Source organism: Lutjanus erythropterus, chromosome 1 (genome assembly GCF_056507025.1).
Source record: "Lutjanus erythropterus isolate fLutEry1 chromosome 1, fLutEry1.hap2, whole genome shotgun sequence".
NCBI lineage: Eukaryota > Metazoa > Chordata > Actinopteri > Lutjaniformes > Lutjanidae > Lutjanus > Lutjanus erythropterus.
This window is the reverse complement of record NC_139317.1, coordinates 43,337,884-43,361,293: the sequence shown is the minus strand read 5'-3', so window position 1 is coordinate 43,361,293 and position 23,410 is coordinate 43,337,884. Positions and strand designations below refer to the sequence as shown.

Genomic DNA, 23,410 nt, shown 5'->3' with positions numbered 1-23,410 from the left:
CTGAACATCACCCCTTTCCCCTGTCATAACCCCTCTGACCTGGGGGCACTCACTTGAATGTGTGCGTCTGTTGTGTGCTCGTACACGCAAGAGCACACTTCACACACTTATCTTGAAGGCAACTCTGTACTCGGTTAGGTCAAAAGTGTTTACCAGAATCAGTGGTTTTGATTGCACTGTTTGATTGTTGCATCATATCACATTTAAGGATGCTAAAAAGGTGATGAAACATTTATTTTCCACCAAGCCACAGTTGAAACATTTAAATAAGATGTTTTTAGTTTGGTGTATGTTTTGCATTTGGTTCATTTAGATTTACACTGTGCAAGCCTCACCAAACGGTCTATGAAGAACACACCAATGTCCAAAGTCATTTTGCGTGTCGTTCCAATGCCTTTTTTGCTTTTGACATGTCATTTCACGCCATTTAGGCTGTACTGATTTAAATATTATTTTTTGGGGGGGATTTTTGCCTTTATTCATCAGGACAGCTGAAGATGTGACAGGAAAGGGGGTAGAGAGAGACAGGCAAATGGGACGCAGGTGGGAGTCGAACCAGCAGCCGCTGCAGAGGACTGATCACCTCGGTACAAGGGGCGCACGCTCTACCAACTGAGCTGCAGGAGCGCCCCGTACTGACTTATACTGTGCAGAGACAGCGTCATCTTACGTGCAAATGCAAGGATGAAAAGTCAGGTAACGTAGTATAGAGAGTGACAAAGTCTGTGTATGGAGGAGGATGGGTCAAACAAAATGGACATTCACACAAGAGACCACAGTTCATGCCCCATTTAAAACCAAAAGTCAGTACTGACTTATTTTAGCTTTAGTACAAAAGTTAACTTGTGTAATGTACTTAACTTATATCACATATGTAACTTAACTTATGATAAAATATGCATTTTAACTAAAACCAGTCTCTTCCTAAACCTAACCAAGAAGTTTTGGTGCCTAAACCTAATCAAAATGTGACCAACCACAAGAAAATTACCTGACTATTGTTACTTTGTCCAAAACTCATAAAATGCACCAGACTAAACGGCATTAAATGACACACGAAAAGCTTAAAATGCATAGGACGCACACAAAAGTGGTGTGATATATTGGCCATCCCATGAGATCACATTGACTGTGCAGAGTATACAGCCTGTGAATAAAGTACTTTAGTTTGACAAACTTTAATTCAAGGTCCACTTACTTGCATTTTCCAGAGCTTTCATCCATATTTTCCTCAGTGTACCAGCAAATTTTGGCAACAAAAACACTCAAGTTAAGGTTAGAGAAAGATTTCAGTTGAATGTCATGTTGTTCTGCATACTTCAAGTTTCTTTTGATTTTTCAATATTTAAACAAGTCCATGATCTGTAAGTGCCCAAATATAATCATAGAAAATGTAATGTTTAATTTAATGTTAATGTTACTATGAGTGGATATTGTATTGAGGCAGGGAATGCTTTGTCAGTCAATATTTTACCAATATGATGAATGGATTGATTGAATACACTCAATATTTTGACAAAATGTAATCCAGATTGTATTACATCTTATTTCATAAATGAGTAATTTAATTTCTAGGACACAGGGTTGTCTAACCTCATGCATATCTCAACCCTTAACCCCAGTTATAGTTTAATTTCTGTAACCAAAATCTTTTGCTACTATAACAAGAGTGTAATTGCCAGAAATAGATATTTAGATATGAAAATCTTTTGGCAATGAATGTAAAAAATGTTTTCAATAAATATAACCATGGGTTTTGCAGAATTATCAATTAGCACATTCTGGCCGGCGATATGGTTGTATTTTATATCCTCTTTCTTTCTTTCTTACACTACAGAGGCCTGAGAATGTGATCATGTGGTGCCACCAGACTTTTATTAATCATAATGACCCTAATGTCCGATTAAATCAACCCAAAGCAGTTTGATCCATTCTGAGAAGTCAGGCAAACTGCTTCAAATGTGCTTAGAAGGTCTTGGGATTTCAGTTTAATGGCTCATAGATAAAACTCGAGGTGTCGTGACTTTTAGAAAAGTTTTAATATATTTTTTTTTAATGCCGGGGATTCAAGCCACGGTTCTTAACTTCACTAATATTGTATTCCCTCAATTATGTCCAGCTGTCACGTCCGACGGATCAAGCTTTTAATTCAGAGCAAGACGTCTCAGATTTCCTATTGAAACAGGGATAATACAGTTGTAATTTTGTCGAGGATACTAATGTCGACTGTTTTATGGCGGATTGGACGTGATTCCTATTTGTTAATTGTGTTTGTTTCTATCAATAGATCTATGTGTGTGTTTGTGCACGTGTGTGTGTGGGTAAGATGGGTAAACTCTATTTGGTATGCCCAGCCACCAATATGTGGAACAACAACGCTAGGCTTCTATTGTCTTGCGCTGCTCTATAGGGGTTAGCTGGCACCGCATATGAACAGATGTGTTTCAAATCATTGTTGTTATTTACCAGTGATAGGCTAGAGCTCAAGAAAATGTCCCCCCGTTCTGATTTATTCATTCGGACAGTGGATTTATGCAGAGACGCTGAAAAACCTGGATCTTTTCTGCACGGATAGACGGGCAGATTTATTATTCATGAAGCTAATGCATTGTTTCTGTTGCTTTATATCTCTTTTTTGTTCTCTCATCCTGCTTTTTTTTCCTCTCCCCCCCTTCCTCTCGATGGTGCACTGAATTCTCTCAGGCAAAGGTTGGCAGTTAAATGTCTGTGTTGAAATGAGAAGTTTGAAAGACGAAGCGCTATCTCTGTATATATATATATGTGTGTGTGTGTGTGTGTGTAAACTGATTTAAATCGCTCTTTGAGCCCTACAGAATGGCGCTTTAAATGTTAAATGGGGGTTGAAGCCTGCCTGAACTAATTTGTAGGGCTTTGCACCGTGTTGACATTTAAATGTGATAAGAATAGCAAACTGTACCGCCGACCTATTTTGAAGATGCTTTCGGAATACATTCACATCATCTGCGGCCTATAATTAATAAAAAAAGACAGGCCTCCCTCGCTCCAGATTTGATTATAATACAACCTTATAAACACACCAGGGATAGATGAGAGGAGACGAAGAAGAAGAAGAAGAACTAGGGGAGGGAAGAAAAGAGAAGAATTACAGGAATAAAAACAAGAGAAATGATGGGGGCAGGAATTAAGAGGGAGGTGGATTGCGAACACCTGGTCTTTGAGGCAGATTGCGTTGGCTGGCTGCTGTGCTATCACATTACTCTGATCCTGCCTCTCTTGTTTGTCAGAGAATTGAGGAGAGAGGGGGAGAGAGAGAGAGAGAGAGACACGGAGGGGAAGGAGAGAGGGAGAGAGCGGGTGGCGGCGTCGGGGGGCGGGGTCGGGGTCTGCGAAATCAGCATGCAAATAACACCACATTGTTAACTTAATCAGATACAGGGGGAGAAAATATGGAGAGGGATGGGAGGAGGGTGAGGGGAGAGCGGGGATTGCCAAGGAGGTGAGGCAGAGAGGAAAGAAGGGGTTTTTGCGGTGATGGGAGACGGCAGAGGGCGCGCAGATTATAACCACCCACACCCCGGCCCCACCTCCCACCACTGTCCACATCCAACACCCTGGGGCTGCTCTGGAACTCATGGAGGAGACGCTGTACGATGTGTGTGTGTGTGTGTGTGTGTGTGTGTGTGTGTGTGTGTGTGTGTGTTTGTGGAGAGAGAATTTGAGGGATGCAGCCTCTTCAGAGGTCCATCAAGTGCCAGGCACGAGCAGTTAGCAGCCGGCTAGTGAGCTAGCTCGTCTTGGCCAGGCCGCCGGTCACAGACATTTTCATAATGCTACTGTAAATGTCAAGATATTTCTGTCATAAACAATAAAAGTTGCGAGGTCCAAGCAACCCTCAGCAACCACTTAGACTCTAATGACCACAGTTGTGCCTCTTATAAATACAGATCGCTCCTCCCCAAAGGCCACAGCTGCACTGCAAAAATAAATGTAAAAAAAAATGTGTCCAGGCTGCCTTAAAATTTTAAATTGGCTGAATTTAAAAAGACTAGTTGAGGGAAATTTTACAGTGCGCTCCTCCCTAAAGGCCACAGCTGCACTGTTGCTTTAAAATTTTTTAAGTTGACTGAATTTGAAAAGATAAGTTTTCAACATTTCTAGTCAAATAAACTTGATATTAATTCAGTTGTACATGAGGAAACTTATATAGTAAGCTGAAAATATTAAGTTGAACCAACAACTCTCCAGTAACACTGACAAACGTTTATAACATTTAAGATATGCTAATACGCTGATCGTTTTTCTTTAGAAACTTGATCTAATGAGTTGATTGAACTCTTGATAGCACATTCATTCAACTCATCACTTTAAGTCAAAATACTTGTTTATCGCTTCCGAAGTCTTCTGAAAATAAATTATAAAAAATAAAGTTTAATTGACTTGAACATTTAAAATATATATATTTACATTAAGTTAATGAGAAAAGATTATTTCTTATGTCTTTTTAACAGTACATTTTTATTTACATTATGTATTGTTTTAGGTGAGCACTTTATCAGATGGAGTTAGATGTAGCATATCTTCCCTGCACAGTGTTTCAATGTGTTTATTGGTGTAATTGTTCATATGTATATAATTCACAGCATTACATCACATACACACATACATATATCTGTATGTATGCATATGTTTGTGTGTAGGACAGTGTAAAGGGACAGTTACAGACGTCTCTTTTGTGCAAGTTTGTGTAAGAAGGTTTGTGCATGTGTGTGTGTCTCCAGGGAGAAGTTCATAGAGTGTACTACAGAGAGGTCATTTTTCATTATAAATATCCACTGCCTTAATGAACTTAGCCCCCCGCCAGAGCACACACACATACAAAACTGTGTGTGTGTGTGTCTGTGTGTGTGCTGTGTCTTTTTAATGAGTGTGTGTACTGTAGCCTTTGTAGTGGAAGATAAGTCGGTGACGATGCTGAAGGTCAGGCAGGGCACAGAAGAATGAGAGAAATGCGGTGTTGGCCGGGACAGACAGCTCTGAGCTGAAGCTCTGGTGTAGATAGACGCAAGGAATCCTGGGACATAGCCAGAGCATACCTTCAGAGACTGATATGGACATACACACCAGACACTGGTGCTACTATAATACTTTTGAGCAACTTTATTGTCTATTGACTAGATTTATTTTGCATAAAACGAACTCAAACTAACTCCAATCTTAATTCTAAATCTTAATCCTCATCAGTCTCTTTACTGTCCTTGCGTCAAACTGTTTTTTAAACTTTTTTGTTTAACGAACCCCCTAACCCCGACAGACCAACTCAAGTATCCCTCCATCGACGCCCTTTAAAGTGGATTTTATTTAAGCTAAACTTATTAATTATATACAGCACAAATGGTAATGGTAACTATTAAACTTTAAACATGACTTTTAGCTTTTACTTTAACCATTTATCAATGACTTTTAGCCAACTTTCTGAGCTGAAAAGTAAATGCTTTTCAGCAATGTTACATTTACTTTTAGCAATGTTGTCACAACAGGCTGTCAGAATTTTAAACTTCAATACTAGTATTTAAAAAAAAAGACGCTTCCAGTTACCTTCCGATACCAAAGCAAAAAGAAGAAAAAAGTCCTCAGCACACAAAATTGGATGATTTTCTCCACCCTTTTTAACAGCCACAGGTTGAGGATCAATTGATTTTATGTCCCATTGTTTCATCTGTGAAGCCTTGGGTTGAAAATCTGTTCTTTTTTTTTATAGCTTCAGTACTGTCGGTATTAATTAACAGAGATCGTATCCTTTTAGAGACATGGTACTGAAAAAGTACACTGTAAATCATTCTAAGTTGGTTAAATTAAAAAAAAATTAAAGTTCCCCTGCTGCATTAAAAATGCAAGTTAACTCAACATGAGTTGGACAATTGGTTCAAAGTCTTCTTTTGAGTTTTGAAAATGTAAAACCAGTTGAGTGAACCTGAGAAAATATTCAAGTTCAATAAGCTGAAGGTATTAAGTTAAATCAACTAAATGTACAGGGGTAGGGAACAACCAATGATTTATTTAACATGTATTCAAGACATGCAACAAGCTTTATGTTTTCTTTAAGGCAGAGGTGTCTAAAGAGAGTTTTAACTCTCAAACAAGTGCATGCAGGAAAGTCTGCTAATATACTTGACACTGCCATGTTTATAAACTTAATTTAATAAATTGAATCAACTCACAAAAATACTTTTATTTGACTCAAAGGGCTTCAACTCAGGGCAACTCATGTTTAGAAGTTCCGAAGTGATGTGAAAATAAAAACTAGAAACTTTAAATTGTTTTAACTTGAGAATACTGAAACTTATATATTCACTTGAACATAACGAGAACAGAAAAGTTGATTCCAACTAATTCCTGTATGTTTTAGAGTGTATCCCAGTGTCGACAGACTTAACTTTTTAGACTTCTCTGTTTAGACTACACCTGCTAGCTCAGGTGTTTATTTCTATTTTTGAAATTAGTTGAGATTTTTCATGTATCCCCTCCTGGCAACTGCAGAAGTACCCCCTGGGGTACAAGCATCCCTGTTTGGGAGTTACTCCTTTAAAGGACTTTTCTTTCAAGTGTTGTGTGGGCAAAATATTCACGCACACACACTCACACACAGAGACACCTGGATTTAGCTGTAATTTGCTGTCCTTGTATGCATTGTGTGCATCCACCATGTACATTTTTGCTATTGCGAGAGCAGGAGCTGTGAGTTTTGCAATCGACAATACTCTGAACATGTGTGTGTGTGTGTGTGTGTGTGTGTGTGTGTGTGTGTGTGTGTGTGTGTGTGTGTATAACAGTGTGTTTTGTAGTCCGGTTCACAGAGAAGCCTGCGGAGGAAAAAAAAAAGCGCTCCTCTGAGGTTTCACCCAACTTCTCCTTCCTGCTTTAATCACGGCTGCTTTTCACTGAGGCGTTGGCATCGATGCCAAAGCTGCCTCGCTGCCATGTCTCTTCCTCTCTCACTCTTTTTCTCCTTATCCATCTTTCATTTCTTTTATTTCCTCCCGTAAACCTTTTCATCCTCCTCCGCTCCCTCCCAAACCCCATCTCTGATCTTAAGAGCAGTCGCCGCAGTGTTTTTCTGATAAAGCCTGATAGATAAACATGCTCTCTTATGTCCCTGAGGCCCTCCGCCCTCTCTCCCGAGAGCACACCCCTCCAAAGCACTTCCTCTGCTACAATTAGTCTGTAATAAATACACCCTGGCCTTAAAGTAGATAATGCTCTCACTCTCTGTCTCTTTCTTTCGTTTTATATTAAGTGCCACATTAGCTCTCTGTACATATCTGACTTTGAGGCGAAAGGAGGGAAAGAAGGCAGCATGGTGATGTTTTTTTTCTTTCCGCAGTCACGCCAAAAGCGCGTGAGAACAATAGCAGTTAAAAAGAGATATTGTAACATATGCAGAGAATCGCAAAGCATTTCCACTCAAGTCTGAGCTGATGGCTTTGATAAGATTAGTTTGCTTTCTTAAACAGGAAGTGTGCTGCTTAAAGAAAAAAAAAAAGACACAGCATGGTTGCATAATAAGTTTAACTACTTCTCAGAGAGCTAAAGTTCCCTTCAAACTCTTCAGATTAACAAAAAAAAAGAAGAAGAAGAAGAAGGAGAGAGGCAGAAAAGTGGGAGAGGAGAGAGATAGAAAGGGGGGAGTTTATCAAAGTGATGGAATAAAGAGAGATTTAACACGGTCATATTAAAAAGACATGCGGCAGTTTCAATATTTAAAAATCCCATTTGCTTCGACAGAAGAGCTTTTTCATTCAAGAGCATATGGCAGCGGTACCTGTATCCAGCCTCTCTCTTATCTCCCTCAAAGACAAAGAGAAAGAAGGAGTAAAGGGGTGGAGGGGGGGGGGTGTGTGCCGGTGGTGGAGGAGAGGCGGGGGGAGGGGGGGAGCCGAAGAAAAAGAGATACTTTCAAACAGACATTCAGACATTGAAGAATCATTCAATTATCGGCAGCATGATGTAAAATAATTACCTGACTCGCTTCCTGTAATGAGTGCTGCTAATTAGCCATAGACTTTTGTTTTAGTTGAAAAAAGAAGGAGAAAGTCCCAAACTCCCAACAGCAGAGGAGCTGTGAAAAGATATGTTGTATGTGGAGGTAGCACCCCGTCCGTTCTCCAAACACACACACTCGCACACAAACAGGAGCCGTGATACTATAGGCTCACTTGGCTCGAAGGCACAATTTACCTCCCAATGTATGCACACACAGCTCGCACTAAACAGTCGAGTCAAAAAAAGATCCTTCTTCTCTTAATTAGCTGTGTAACAATTAAAGTCTCCTCTTAGTAAATTGAACCTTTGTCTCCCTTGCCTCCCTAGTTTGATTTCAGCACCTGTCACAACAACCCCTCCCTTTACCACCACCTCCACCGCTGCCACACACCCACCGCCATTACCTCCACCGCCGCCCCCCCCGCGACTGTAGTCATTATGCAAAACTCTACCAGAATGCGCCCAGCATGAGCGGAAGAAAACAGCAATTATTTCTGATATTCTGTTATTTAGGCCGTATTGACATTCAACTACTTTCTCTTTCTCTCTGTTTGTCTCCGTCTCGCTGCCACCACCTGAGAAACAGAGTGAGGCTCGACTCGACTTTGTTTTAGGCTCAGACTCGAGGCTCGCGTGGAGTGGCGGACTTGGGCTGTCTGGGGGGCAGGGGCAGGGAAAAAAAAAAGAGAAGGGCACCAGCTGTACGCAGTGGGGCACCTGCGCGGAGAAAGTCGTGATCCGTTTTTGGTGAAAAAGCTCCAAATCCTGGTATAGATTAAGGTTGTTTTACTGTACAACAACTACTACAACTCTATAATAAAAACACACAGGGAACTATTTAACTATTTAAAGGGCACGTAGAGGCCAAATCATTTTCGTGTGTGTAGGACAACCTATATTGTACTGCATTGTGTTCTATCCTTAGAGGGCACTTTTGTCCATGAGAAGGGCACCTTGTTGTGTTTTGCCCACTAAAAGCACACCTCAGAGGGCACTTTGCCACGCTGGCACTTTCTCACCTTAAAGCAGTGTTTCCCAAACTTTTCCTCTCGGGACCCACTTTTTAAAAATGACAAAACATCACAAATCAGTTCAGTTAAGCTGTGAGTTCCTGATCATTTTTACCACCATTTTTGCATCACCTTGTATTATTTTGACACACGTTATTGAAACATATACACGCCGGATACTCTGTAAATGAGAAATAAATGTATTTAGTCCCATTGTTTTTATTTCCTCTCATCAGGAAAACAATATAGGACATTTTAGCCTAATTTTAAAGTAGAGATGAGACAAATTGGCACAAAAGACACATTTTAAAATGTTAAAATTTGCAGAATTTCCATCCATCCAGTCTTTTATTTATGTTGCGACCCAAATAAAATTTCCCATGACCCACCTGTGGGTCACGACCCAGTATTTGGGAATGACTGTCTTAGAGGGCACTTTCTCATGTTGTACCCTCAAAAAGGGCACCTCAGAGGGCACTTTGTCACATTTTGCCCATTAAAAGAGCATCATAGAGGGCACTTTCTCTTGTTTTTTCCATTAAAAGGGCATCTCAGAGGGTACGTTGTCACATTTTGGCAGCTAAAAAGACACATTAGGGGGCACTTTTCATGTTTTGTCCACTAAAAGTGCCCATAACTCCCATAACTTTGCATTGTTTTTTTCAAATATAGGGGTATCATGCCCCCCCCCCCATGAGTCAGCCAGTGCTTGCATGTCATCACTGCAGTCGCCCTGCAAGAGGCATAAAGGCAGCACTGGCCCATAATGTGACCTACACATTTCTGTGTGTGTGTGTGTGTGTGTGTGTGTGTAAGACTGTGTGAGTGTGTGTGTTCAGCATTGACATGCAGCGCAGAGGGTGACCAGTGATGTAAGCTATGACAGATACACTGTGGTCATTGTCTCTCTGGCCTCTTTCTTCCCGCAGTCTAACCATGCGTGAGCGCTCGACACTGCCATGTTTGTTGTCTAACACTCACACACACACACACACACTCATACACACAGCATTGTGCCCCGGTTTTCTGACTGATTTGATGGGAAGAAGAGTTTAGTCACCAGACCCAGAGCACACAGGTACATCACAGAACGTCAGAGCCACTTTTTCAAACGGAGTGGAGGAGGAAGTTGATCTGAAAGGCCACACTATTGCTCTGAGGTTTTTCAAAGTGCAAATTAGATCAAATCAGACTTAGTAGAAATCAAACCACAAATGGATTTGTATAGAACCAGCATAAAAGCACAAAGAAATACAGAAAGAGAGAGAGAGCAAAAAAAGAGAAGCAATAAAAGTTGAAATCTGGGCCCAAAAAGAAGCTGTCAGGAGGAAACAATGGATGATGGCAGTTCATGATTTTTGCCCATGTTAGAGCATGTAAAGGATCATGCCGGTGGTTTTTGTATGATTTACATGTAATAGGCTAAAATAATGGATTCCACAGCCTAATGACAGGGCTGTGTCTAGTCTGTGCCTGGGGTGGAACTGCCCACCCCTGATATCTGCCTAGCCACCACAAGTGCCACCTCATTATTCTATGATATGATTGGCTATTCTGCCCAGTGAGAGGCGGGACCTTAGTTCGAACAAACTGTTAGATTAGTATTTTTTAAATGTGCATTTTTTTTTTGTTTTACATCATATGTAGCCTACTTTAACTTTTTTTTTTTTTTACAAGTTAATTTAAATTATTTATCATTTGACAATGCAGAATTATATAATGAGATAAAAAAAAACAACCATTCACAAAAATTTCTGTAAAGCAAATGGGTGAACAAATAAAAAGACAAAAAAAACAATCATGGTGGAATGGTGAGGATGAATTTAAGAGTCTTACAGCTTGTGGAAAAAATCTTTGTGAGAACCTGAAGAATAAAGTATGGAAGCATAATATGTTATTGTATGGAGTGGGAGCATCAGGACAAATGGGCATTGATGAAAATCATGATGTGAAATGTGAAATAATAATGTTATTTAAATAAAACAGAAAATGCACAATAAACAAAGTTAAAGATGAATTTGACTGATTGCCTAAATTTTTTATAGATATCACACTTACATAATTATTATCATGATAATCTGATATCATGGCAGCCATAGTATGGTGCCACTCTGTTGTGCTGTGATTGGTAGGACCTTTTATTTTTTAAATAATATTTTTAAACTGTAAGATAATGTAATGGTAGTCATCAAAGTAGTCTGTGATATGCGTATGTGTATGTGGGTGTTCACATGTACGTCACGCCGTAACTTCATAAGTCAGCGCCCCACGTGGGCCACCTCAGTTCAAAAAGTCTAGATACGCCCCTGCCTAATGTAGTCATTCAGAGTCACGTATGTGTATTAAATTCTTACTCCAGTTATCAGTTGGTTTCCATGAAAGTCAGTCCTCAACTTTTTGCAATATAGCCTTATTGTGTAAGCAAGATGGAAGTAACTACAACAAACAAAATAAACAAAAGCAGTAACTTTTAACTCAAGGACCACTGATTAACATTTTCAGTAACTTTTAATGGCATCTCGTGGTCTTCTTCTTTTAATGGAGATGCTCTTTGTAATAAATGTGATTTTTTGTAAGTGGGAACATGTCTAAATTTGTTTCCTGTCTAGTATCTATATAGATCACTTCATGTTTTAATGTTAATGTATTTGCTTAAAAAGGCTGATAATCAATGTTTCCCAAAATAAAAGTATCAGCAAACTGATAAGTATCTGTTTAATATCTAATGTCGCTGCACGTTCAGTGGCACACAACAACACTCAGAAACAGAATACGCTGCAGTAGTTGCAGTATTAAAGCATAAGTATAAGACGAGGCACGTTCACTATCATTATCGTGTCAATTACTATAATTTTTATTTATTTTTCGCCGTTCGCTCCTGTCACTGTGCTTCACTAAACAAGAGGCTGCTTAACAAATGTTTGCCGCTATTAATCCGACGCTCATCGCCGTGCTTTATTCGCTGCTGCAGGGGTCTGTCCGCGCCGCTGTGACCACTATTGTAGCGCACTCAGGAGGGGAGAGGTGCTCACAGATGTACAAGCTCACACACACACACATACACACACACAGACAGAGACATCTGCAGGTCACCATCATCATAGTGGGAATAATACCAGGGATGGTTATCATAAAGGGAAGCTTTGAGCTCCCAGCCGTCTTGGGAAGATGATTTGGCTGGCCCGGAACAATGAACTGTGGGAATCCGCTTGTCCTGCATTGATCTTCCTCCCATGGCATCCCCTGCAAGGCTGTCAGAGCGACGGACAGATAAAAAGACCCACAACATTTTTCTTTCTCTCTCTCCCGCTCCCTCCCGGTGTCTTTCTTTTCTCTCTGTCAGGAGGGCTCCCACTGATCAGCGGGGATGAGCTGAAAGTTGAACTACCTGTTGACAGGACCTCTTAAACAGCCCTCAATGACATATTGTGCGAGAGAAAGAGGGAGAGGCAGAGGCTCCTGTTCATTCATATTTCTCACTGATCTATTGAGTCCGTGCTCTCATCAAATCCTTGCTGTTATTTTCCCTGTGTTAAAGCAGAGCAGGGCGTTACATGTTAATCCAATGCTGTTCATAAGTTTTACAGTTTTGGCTGCTTTTTATTGTCTCTCCTGTGTTGTTTTTTTTAGAATGGTTGGTCTGTAAAGCCCCTTTTACGCTGGACAGAAAAACCCACTAACACCCACTAACATCTGGCTTCTGTCTTCAGTGGGAAAGGGTGCAATCAACATTCATTTGCAGGTCAAATGACTCTGCAGTAGTCACGGGTATTTATCAACCCCAGCTCTGATAGGCAGTGATGGAAACATGGTACCTGGGGGGGACACCAGGGCTGCATGATTAGGTTAAAAAGTCATATGGTGATTATTTTGACAGAAATTGCAATTGTGATAGGTGACGTGATTAGTGCAAACAATCATTTTTACATTACAAAATTTTCATATTTACTGAAACAAAACTATTAAAAAATGATGTGATATTTGTTGGGGAATGTACTTTTCTTACATCCTGAGAACAAGATTTTTAGGCCAGAACATCTCTGCAGCACTACAGTACCTCATTATAATGCTGTTTTCTCACACAGTTTTCTTTTGCGATTTGGTTCTGGCTCTGTGGCTTGGATATTGCAGTTGGCCATATTTTGCAATAAGTTATACAGCCCTAATGGTCACGCTAATTTTTGCTGCTTTTCGACGGAAGCAACAAGCCATCAGGCGACTCTCTTGCTCCTTACGCTGCTTGGCTTGACTCAGTTTGATTTGGTATGTCAGCCCAGCAGGTCTGTTTGACAGTCTTTATCAAGCATCTAAATGATGGATAAACATTTTATCTTTTATAAAAGCTACACAATATTTTTTCTTATCAAAAAGCTTTTATTATAAAGCAGCAAAATCAGGAAATGTTAGGTTTTTGCCACGATTCCTATCAGCTTGAAGCAAACATGAAACGGTAAAATAAAGCAGATTACTGAAATTACAAACAGCGACGCAGGAGAGAAACTAAAGTTCAAACCACTGAGATTCAGTTAGAAGCTCCAAAAGTACTGAGCTGAACACACACAGACTTTTAAAAAACAAAACTTTTTTCTGACTGCTGTGCTGCACAGATGTGAGTTGAGTCTCACCTTTTCAGCACACATCAGAAAAAATTGAAGGAACCTACATATGTGAGCTAATTTTGATGTAAAAACACAGTATAAGACTGTGGTTGGTGTCTGGTTAGTGTTTTTGACCAGGCAAAGGAGCTCTTGTAGTCACTTTTTGGGCTTGGACAGCTAAAGTGAGGACAGGAAAGGGAGAGATGACATGAAGCAAAGGGCCGCAGGAGGACTCACAGCCTCAAATCATAGACATACCTTCTACCTACTGAACTACCAGGCCACCATATACATTTAAAAAAAATCCATCTAAAATAAATGTGAATGTGTTTGCATTTATTATAAAAAAAAAAACATCATCCACATTTAAAATTCTTGGCCATGTGCCCAAGTCAATTTTTTTCTCCCCGTTTAAGATCGAACAATCTATCTCTGAAGCCTCACGTCTTTTTGATAGCGCGGTTATGAGTTTTGATCAAGAGGCTCTAGGCATGGGGATGGAGTTAGGATTGAATCTGGCAGGGGTTGTGTGACTGTCTTCCATGTGCAGTTCAGAGTGTTTTCGCCTCATTACAGAAAGTAATAATGCAGTGAAGTCAAAGAGCGGGAGAGAGGGAGAGGAAAGAAAACAAGGCAGATTTTTTATTGGATTAATTAGACGCCTTGCAAAGACCACCTGCAATAGAGACAAAACACAAGCCAGGAAGAAACTCATATCAGGGTCTGTTCTACCTACCAAAGCGCTAACTCCAACTAAACCAACTTTTACCAGAGGTAATTGATCTTTGAAACGACGAGGAAGCTCTGTTTGTACTTTGAAAACACACTCGCAGCTTTTGAATGGGTCTGAACGTCCCGGCTGCTTGTGTAATCACAAAATATTTAGCATTCAGCTCCCAGTACATGCAACATATGGTAAATACCCACATTGTCCCTTCAACATCCCCTCCTCCCCTCGTCTCATTAATGATTTGGTGCAAATATGATGGAATTCAGCACATTGTGAATAATGATTGATTTGTTTAATGCAATGAATTTGTTCATTAGGACTTAATGAGGTATTGCTTTGTGATTAGTCGATGGGTTTTTGTGTCGATACATGTCAAAATAACAAAGTAAAGTTCAACTAATGGCTTTTCGATCCTTTACTTTTTCCCCATCTTGTCTTAAATGTCAGAGGAAAAGTTTTATGACAAAATTCAGGCCTGACAGTACATTCAAGAAGTTTTAAATTGTTTATGTTAATATGAATTTATAATAGGTAGCCATTTCTAATATTGACACCGCCTTTCATATACTTCAATAATTTATATGATTACAATTAGAGAGAAACACATATAAATCCCTTTAGCATTTATGATGCATAGTACTATTGATAAGACAGAAATGAACTGAGCACATTCAAATGCTGACTGAAATACACTTCCATTGTGTTACAGATACCACTTATAATTAAGCTGAGGCTTGAAGAGAAAAAAGAGCAGAGGAGAAAAATGCATTTCGAGAAACTGAGTGAAATCAGTTTGTGTGTGTGCGCGTGTGCACGAGTGTGCGGAGGATTTGGTGTGTTTACGGGTGCACGTGGTGCTTTGCTGAATATTAAACCACAAACTATAAAGACAACAAGTGAACCGTCGTGAGAAAATGCTAAAGGAAGTCTTTGTGGTTTTAGAGGTATCAGAAGAGCCAATAGTTTTAATGAGGCAGCATTGCTGCATATGCCAGGAAATGATAAGGTTATACAGGTTAGAATAACGGCACATAGATACTGTACCAGAAGCTACAGGGTGGATGTGTTGTTCATATCGGAGGCGACGCAGGCTACACAGCCATGGCAGAGACACTGAGACATAATAGGGACAAAGTGGCACCAAGTCTTCCCTTAATGCAGCCGGTAAGAATGACAAACCTGAGCCTTGATCTTCTAAAAGCAGAATACTGTTGCATTAATATTGCATAGAGTTGTTTTCCTCTGTACACTTGATGGAGATTTTGCAGGAAACAGTAACAGTCAGGATAGTGTCAAAACAGAAAGAGGTGCTGATGTGATTTCTGTGGGCAGCCATTTGGGTGAGTTGCAACAAAACTCGCCGTGTCTTTTAGAGGGCATGCGCATATTGAATTGTTGTCTGTAGTCAGAAGGGTTGTGTTTGAGTGCATGTCTTTGCCTGTGTGTGTGTGTGTCTGTGTGTGTGTCTGTGTGTGTGTGTGTGTGTGTGTGTGTGTGTGTGTGTGTGTGTGTGTGTGTGTGTGTATGTGTGTGTGTGTGTGTGTGTGTGTGTATGCGTTCCTACTTGTACACCACCCTCAAATTCCCTCGCATGTGTGTGTTGATATGAGCAGAGGGGGGATGTCACATAAGAAATGTCCTTTTTAATCAGGGGAAAAAATATAAAATGACTCGGGAGCAAGGCGAGCATATTAATGTGCCTCATTTGCATACGCTCGTCAGCCAGGATACGTTTATAAAAAACACAAACTGGATTCGTCAGTTCATTTCACATTATTCCATTGTCTATCTGCCTTTGTTATATGTTAAAGATAAAGGCAGAAATCAAATTGAAGAAAAGGGCAAGCTGCTATCTCCCCAAATGAGCAACAGCTCATCAGCCTAGTTTAAATCACAGATTTCTATTCCAAAAGGCAGCCGCCTCTGTAAAAAGGGCCCATTCAAATAAGGTCTTCTCCGATATAAGCACGCCTGGTGATGGAAGCTGGGGTGTCACATAAATACAATTTAAAACCTAAGCCATTTAAAGCAGTCCAACAAAGTTTTATCTTTCCCAGCAATTCTCTCCCAATATTATTCTCACAATAAATGTACACGTGTACTGTACGTATATATATATATTTCTTTCAAGTATAAACTTTTATTATTAGGCGTCCAAGATGCTTTATTTCTTACGTGGGTGCAGAATTATTCAAGTCACATGACAACATGATCATAAGATCTGTCATAAATTTAAGTAGGCTTTGACAGAAGCATATAAGCCTGCAAAACGGAGCATAGCATGCTCATTATGTTCTTGATGAATTCATCCGAATTGCTTAAGATACTTGTGGGGAGAAATAAGGAGAATTCAAAGGGCAGCCCACAAGTGTCACATTCCTTTAAACACAAGTGGAGACTGGTCACAGTGTCTAATTCATGTCCACAAGATAAGAATCCACCATCGACAGTGTGTTGGAGGGGGCAGCGGCTAAAAGAACAGGCACCCCTTATGTCTACTAACCTCCTACTGATGGGTGAAAAAAATTCAAATGAATGAGAAAACAAATGATCTGGAGTCCTCCAAGCTTTAGAAACACACTGTAGGTGGAGAGACGGAAAGAGAAAGACAGAGTGTCTCACAGCCTTAGTTGCCCTTCATGCTTGTAAAATGTATACTGAACATGTGTGCACATATTTAATAAGGGTGTGCCCTGTCGCTGCCAGATTGGGTCCATAAGCCGTCTAAAATGATCCCACTTTCTCTTAAAAGTGAACTCACCTAATGCCAGTGCTTTATGCCGCCTCGCCATGAAAGGGTTTTTTGATGATTAAAATCATGCGTTATAACACAGTGGCCGCCACTGTTACCAGGCAGCATACTAATCAGCTTAATGAGATATTATACAATATTTTGTTGACCAAAGCAGAACTGTGGTTATTGTTTCTGAGGGTTTGACCCCTGCCAGCAGCCAGAGGAAGTGTGCAGATAGATGTTTATACCTCTCCATCTGGAGAGCAGATGGATCAGCATTAAAACCAATGTTATTCTATTTTTCCGTGATTTATTCAGTGTTTTTACACATATGAATACTTTCGCTGGCAGTGCTACGTGCTCGGAAAATCGTGATATAGCAGTAGCATTATAGCAAGCCAGGACTACAACATTATTCTGTGTCATACCACAGGTAGAACAAATGCAACAAAGTCACTGCTACCTGCTTATTCCTCACAGACTTGAGGCTGTGCTTATGTGTTATCTATTTTTTTTTTTTCATCAGCCAATGCATCTTTGGCTGCATTGGGAACCCTTTCAACACGGCCAACTGTTGTTTTCTCCGTCCTAGAAACTGTAAAAGAGTTAGGTAGAGAGGAGAAGACAGGCAGAGAGAGGACTGGGGGAATAGACAGAAGCGGAGGGAGAGCAAAGTGATTCACATCAAATGTAGTGCAGCTCTTTAATGGAATTTTGCGCCAAGACAAGTGTCGTGGCAACAAGATAAGAGTGTTGTGTTTACTGGAATAACCCCTTGGTTTTAAGTGCTATTGTTAATATCATAATTGTAGTATTGCGGTGGCTCCCCGACAATGCCGTTGCTCCGTTTCATTAAGGCGTGTAATTGGTGGAATTCTGATAGGATGGGCACAAGTAGCTTAATTATACACTGCTCACTGTGTTTACAGAGTAATTATTCCATCCAAAATGGTGTTACATTTTGAAAAAGTTCTAAGGAGTCACAGCATTTCTCCGGGCCCTTGGTGCTGACAATTCATGCAGTGCTCTGCATCAAAGACAATACATTTTATTTCCCTGTACTGGGTGACACAGCACAGGTGTTGTTTCCCTAAATGAAGCAACACATTAGACTTGAACATGTGGCTTGATACTATTCTATTTGCAATCTGGAAAGCAAATACGATGAGCATACTAGCACCCACAATGGAATAGTCTCGTTTAAACACATTGTTTTCTTAAATTTCCAAATGTTTTTCTGTTAAATTATGAGTTCTAATATTTTTAATATCATTCTTTCTGTCTGGTTTTACAGGATGGAGGACTCTAGTTTGTGTCTTGGTGTGTCGTCAGCGGTGCCTGACGCTGATGCCCATCTGAGCAGTGCAGTGTTAAATGGCCGCTACCCCATCAGTCAAAAGCTTCATCAGCTTACTGCCCAGTTAGGACACGCCTTTCCTGACCTACACCGCCCACAACAGATCCCTGAAGAGAAAGCAGCCACGCCTTTGGACGAGAAGACCCACCACGCAGCCCTGGCCAGTCAACCCATCAGCAGTCAGATGGCCCTGCTAGCCAATCAGCTCAACCGAGACATTGACGCAGGGGCGCTGAGTGGGTTGAACGGGCGTGTTGACCTGCAGCAGTTTCTTAATGGCCAGAACTTGGGCATCATGTCCCAGATGAATGATATTGAAGATGACGCCCGCAAGAATAGGAAGTACCCCTGTCCATTGTGTGGCAAGCGCTTCCGTTTTAACAGCATCCTGTCACTGCACATGCGCACGCACACAGGCGAGAAGCCCTTCAAGTGCCCCTACTGTGACCACCGAGCAGCTCAAAAAGGCAACTTGAAGATCCACCTCCGCACCCACAAGCTGGGCAATCTTGGCAAGGGCCGTGGCCGTGTTAGAGAGGAGAATAGGCTGCTGCATGAGCTGGAGGAGAGGGCCATCCTGAGGGATAAGCAGATGAGGGGGAGTGGAAGTCTCCAGCCAACTCAAACACCTCACCTGAGCATCAATAGCAGTACTAATACCCATCAGCCACAACTAGGATCTGCCTGTGGCATCCTCCCACCCTCTGGCCTTGCCACTCCAGACACAATTTCCCAGCCTTCTTCTTCACCCAAGCCGGCTGGCGCCCAGGACGAACAGTCCCTGAACCCAACTACAGGCTTCCGCTGCACCTTCTGCAAAGGCAAGTTCAAGAAGCGCGAGGAGCTGGACCGCCACATCCGCATACTCCACAAGCCCTACAAGTGTACCCTGTGTGAGTTTGCTGCCTCCCATGAAGAGGAGCTGATAAGCCACGTGGAGAAGGCCCACATCACAGCTGAGACCACACAGGGCCAAGGTCCTGGTGGCGGCGGTATGCAGATGGCCACCGAATTCCGCTGTGACGTGTGTGGCCAGGTGTTCAGCCAAGCTTGGTTCCTCAAGGGCCACATGCGCAAGCACAAGGACTCCTTTGAACACTGCTGCCAAATCTGCGGCCGTCGCTTCAAGGAACCCTGGTTCCTCAAGAACCATATGAAGGTGCATCTCAACAAGCTGGCCATCAAGAGCAAGCCGCCGCAGCCCAGTGAGCAGGACATGGCCGCCGTGAACAGCATGAGTAATCTGGCTCAGGAAGCTCATGCCAACCTTTATTCCCGCTACATCTCCTGTCTTCAGGGAGGCTTCCTTTCACCAGACAAACAAGGCCTGAGTGAGCAGCACCAAATGTTGGCTAAAGCAGGGATAGCCATGAAGGAAAAGGAAATGCTGGGGAAGCTGCTGGGGCCAATGGCAGGAGGGATGGGCCACGGGCTGGGTGAAAATGAGAAGCGCTCACTCCTGGGTTGTCTCAACCTCGTGCCACCACTCAAGTCGAGCTGCATGGAGCGCCTCCAGGCAGCTGCAAAAGTGGCTGAGATGGACTCCCTCAACAGCTACCAAGCCTGGCAGATCATGGCTCGTGGCATGGCCATGGATAGGGCTTTCATGCCGAAGGAGCAGCAGCAGCACCAGCACCATTTACCCCCAGGGCAAGAAGATGAGATGGGTGGTGCTGGAGCCTTGGCTTCTTTCTCAAAGGATAAGCAAGACTACTCCTTGATTGCTTCCAATGATAGCTCCAAGCAGAAGCAACTCTCGGAGGCCTTGCAGGGATCCAAGGCTGCCAGCGGAGCCATGATGTCCATGAAGGAGGATGGAAGAGGCTTTGACAGTCACCGTGACTTAATGTCTCACCACGGTAGCACAGAGGCTCCAGGAGCCCTGGCCGGCTTGGGAAACCCAAACATCGATTACAGCCTCTCCAGCCTCTCCAGCATGAAGGAGAAGCCTTCAGAGTGCCCTGACTGTGGCCGGGTCTTCAGAACCTACCATCAGATGGTTGTCCACTCCCGCATCCACGGCAAAGACAGGAGAGGCCTCGAGGAAGCATTCCAGCAACAAGGCTTGGACGAACGCCGCGGATCAGCCAGCGACCCGGAGTCCCAGTCCATCAGCCGCTCCACCACTCCAGGTTCATCCAACGTGACGGAAGAGAGCGGCGCTGGAGGAGGACACTCCCAGACAGGAAGCGTCCAGGATGACAGCCCACATCCCTCCTCACCATCTTCAGGTAAGAAAACAAATCTGAGAATGAATGACAACCACTTGTATTCTTTGGTCAGTCTGTAGATAAAGGGATCAAAATATTATCCCATCAACATACACTTAATTTAGTGCTACTGTCCTACGATTCTACCTACATAGTTTCCACATTAGTACAAGGATGTGTGTATATATCAAGGTGTCAATCCATGTCTTTAAAAGGGAATGGAAAATAGCCCAAATATCCAGTGAAGAATCAGAGCCACACATTCCTCACATAACTGAAAGGACTTTGTTCAAACACTCACACACCCTCGCACACCCTCACAGAGTGGTTTGCTTTTATAGATTACTTTACACACACAAACACCCACACATACAGAGTGCATACACACACAGACAGAGGTTTATTGAATTGGAGTGTACACACTGTACTGTATAAATCATATACACAGGGATGGGAGGGTTTCTTTAAAAATGTATTCCAATACAGTTACTAATTACCTGTTAGAAAATGTAGTCAGTAACTTAATCCAAGTATCGCAATATTAAAATAATTTAACTTGATTTCTTTCTGCTACTTTTGGTCACCTCAGTATAAAATACGGTGAAATTGTAGCATTATTTCTTTCTTCTTTCTTTATTTTCATAATTGATTACGACAATTTTCTCAATGAATCGATTAGTTGTTTGGTCCAAAATGGTGAAAAATGTTGATTAAAGCAGAAGATGATGTCCCCAAATGTCTTGTTTTGTCCACAACTCAAAGATATTCAGTTTACTTAAACAGAAACCAGAAAATATTCACATTTAAGGAGTGGAATTAGAGATTTTTTTTTTTTCTTAAAGAAGTGCGTGTTTAATCGATGATCAAAATAGATGCAAAATAACTTAATATCTCAATTATCATAGATGAGGTTTCTTGGTTTGTCCAGCTGTTCCTTCCTTTGTTGTGTGCAATTTATTTATTTATTGATTGCAAAATTTCCACCCAGTGAAGCATTTTTTCACAAGAGGCCATGATAATGAATTGGCGACTGTGTGTGCACTGTGCGTGGCACTATAGCGTTATTTATTTTAAAATTGTAATCCTGCTAATAATCCCAGTTTTTACTTAATATATCTGTAATCTGATTACCTCTTTTTTTTATCTTTAACTATAATAGAATACAGTTACCTTTTTTCATCCAGAAAATACCATCTCTTCACATGTAATCTATTACTCTCCAAGCCTGCATATATACTCAGGTATATAAAGGTATATGCTCTCTCACTTCCGAGTTCTTATGCAGGACATAGTAACACTTGTCCCCTGACACTGCTGTGTTGTTGCTACTGTTCACATTAAGCCAAACAGAAGACTCCAGGAAGAGACCTTCACTATTGCATCCACGTTTGCAGGTTAGCAGCCTGAGATCCCTGCGGAGCATGAGTAAAGACAGGGAGCGCGGGGACAAACTCGCTTTAACCACAGCGATTAATAAATGTCTTTAATAAACACGTTCGAGACAGCCGTACCCCCCCCCTTCCCCACCCTTACCCAGCAAACACAGGCCGGCCGGGGCTAGATAAGTGTATGTTTAGTGGGATTAAGGGAGGCTCGTTGCTAATGATTACACAAGTTTTTAAAGGTAACTTTCACTTGCTCCTCAGGGCACTGTGCTGGCGTTAAGAAGCGCATGCTGTAATTAGGTCACGACTATGCGATAATCAGTCGGTTTAAGCTAAACAAGACACTAATTAAAGATATACATATAAAGCAGGTCAAAAAAAATGGCGAACTTCATTTACAAAAGCGAGGATGTGCTTTTAAGTCTTTTGAAAAAATATATAAATAAATAGAAATATAAATCAGAGTGGCTTAGCTTAAGGCTGTAAGCAACTTAATTCCACCAGTGGAGACGAAATTGTTTATTTATTCACAGAGGCATGAAGTCCTTATCATGCCCGTGTAGTGTGATGGGTTTGAACATGGGACAGGCTATGTTTATTTTAATCTAAGAAATAATAACAGACAACCCCCCACCCCAATTAGGAATTAATGAAAATGAGAGTGAGATAAAAACCTATTTTCTTTATAGAGACTATTAAACATAACACTTTCTCAACAGGGTGGGGGTGTAGCCGATGTAATTATCTTCTGAATTTTAATGCTGGAAGTTTCTCTCCCTCCATCTCTCCCTCTCCCTCTCCCTGTGTGTCTCTGCATCTCTCTCCGTCTCTGTCTGTCTCTCTTTTGACTCGAGCACTTTGAATCTGATGGGTTCAGCTCGTGGCGTTTCAACAATTTCAGAAGTACTGTATTAACAGCCAGTGTTTGGTATACAAGGAAAAAAAAGGAGCAGAAAAGCAAATTAAAATAATAATTGACAAATAAAACCAATAGTATTTACCACCAAATGCTAACAAAGCACAAAGAAATGCATTAGATTTAGTTGAGTGGTTAAATCTCACCCCCCAGGCGCCATCTGCGGAGAAGGAGGGTATGATTAAAGACAAAAATATAAAAATAAATTAAAAGAGTGTATCTGCAACTTTGCACAAGAAAAAAAAAGCCTGCTGGTTTTCACAAGGCCTGTATGTTGCCCTTCCTGCTGTTTAACTGTCTAACTGATTGTGTGTATGTGTGGTTTGTGTACAGGTAGTGTGTCTCACCCTTAGCCGAGTGCTCAGTCGGAGGCTTGATACACTGGCACTGTTCAAGCTCTTTGTCGAGCTGCCACTGTCACGTCTGAAAGGCTGTCCTCACATTGTCA

At 41.4% G+C, this 23,410-nt stretch overlaps 1 protein-coding gene across 2 annotated transcripts in view; it reads left to right on the top strand.

The window, feature by feature from the left end:
- Nucleotides 1-23,410, top strand: part of znf536 (zinc finger protein 536) — a 297,735-nt gene that overhangs the window by 141,399 nt on the left and 132,926 nt on the right. For both annotated transcript variants that reach the window (XM_084722068.1, XM_084722069.1), the window contains exon 5: nucleotides 18,389-20,682. In XM_084722068.1, the coding sequence (XP_084578194.1) occupies nucleotides 18,390-20,682 (2,293 nt within the window). In that variant the 5' untranslated portion in view covers nucleotide 18,389. The remainder of the gene's footprint in view (nucleotides 1-18,388; nucleotides 20,683-23,410) is intronic.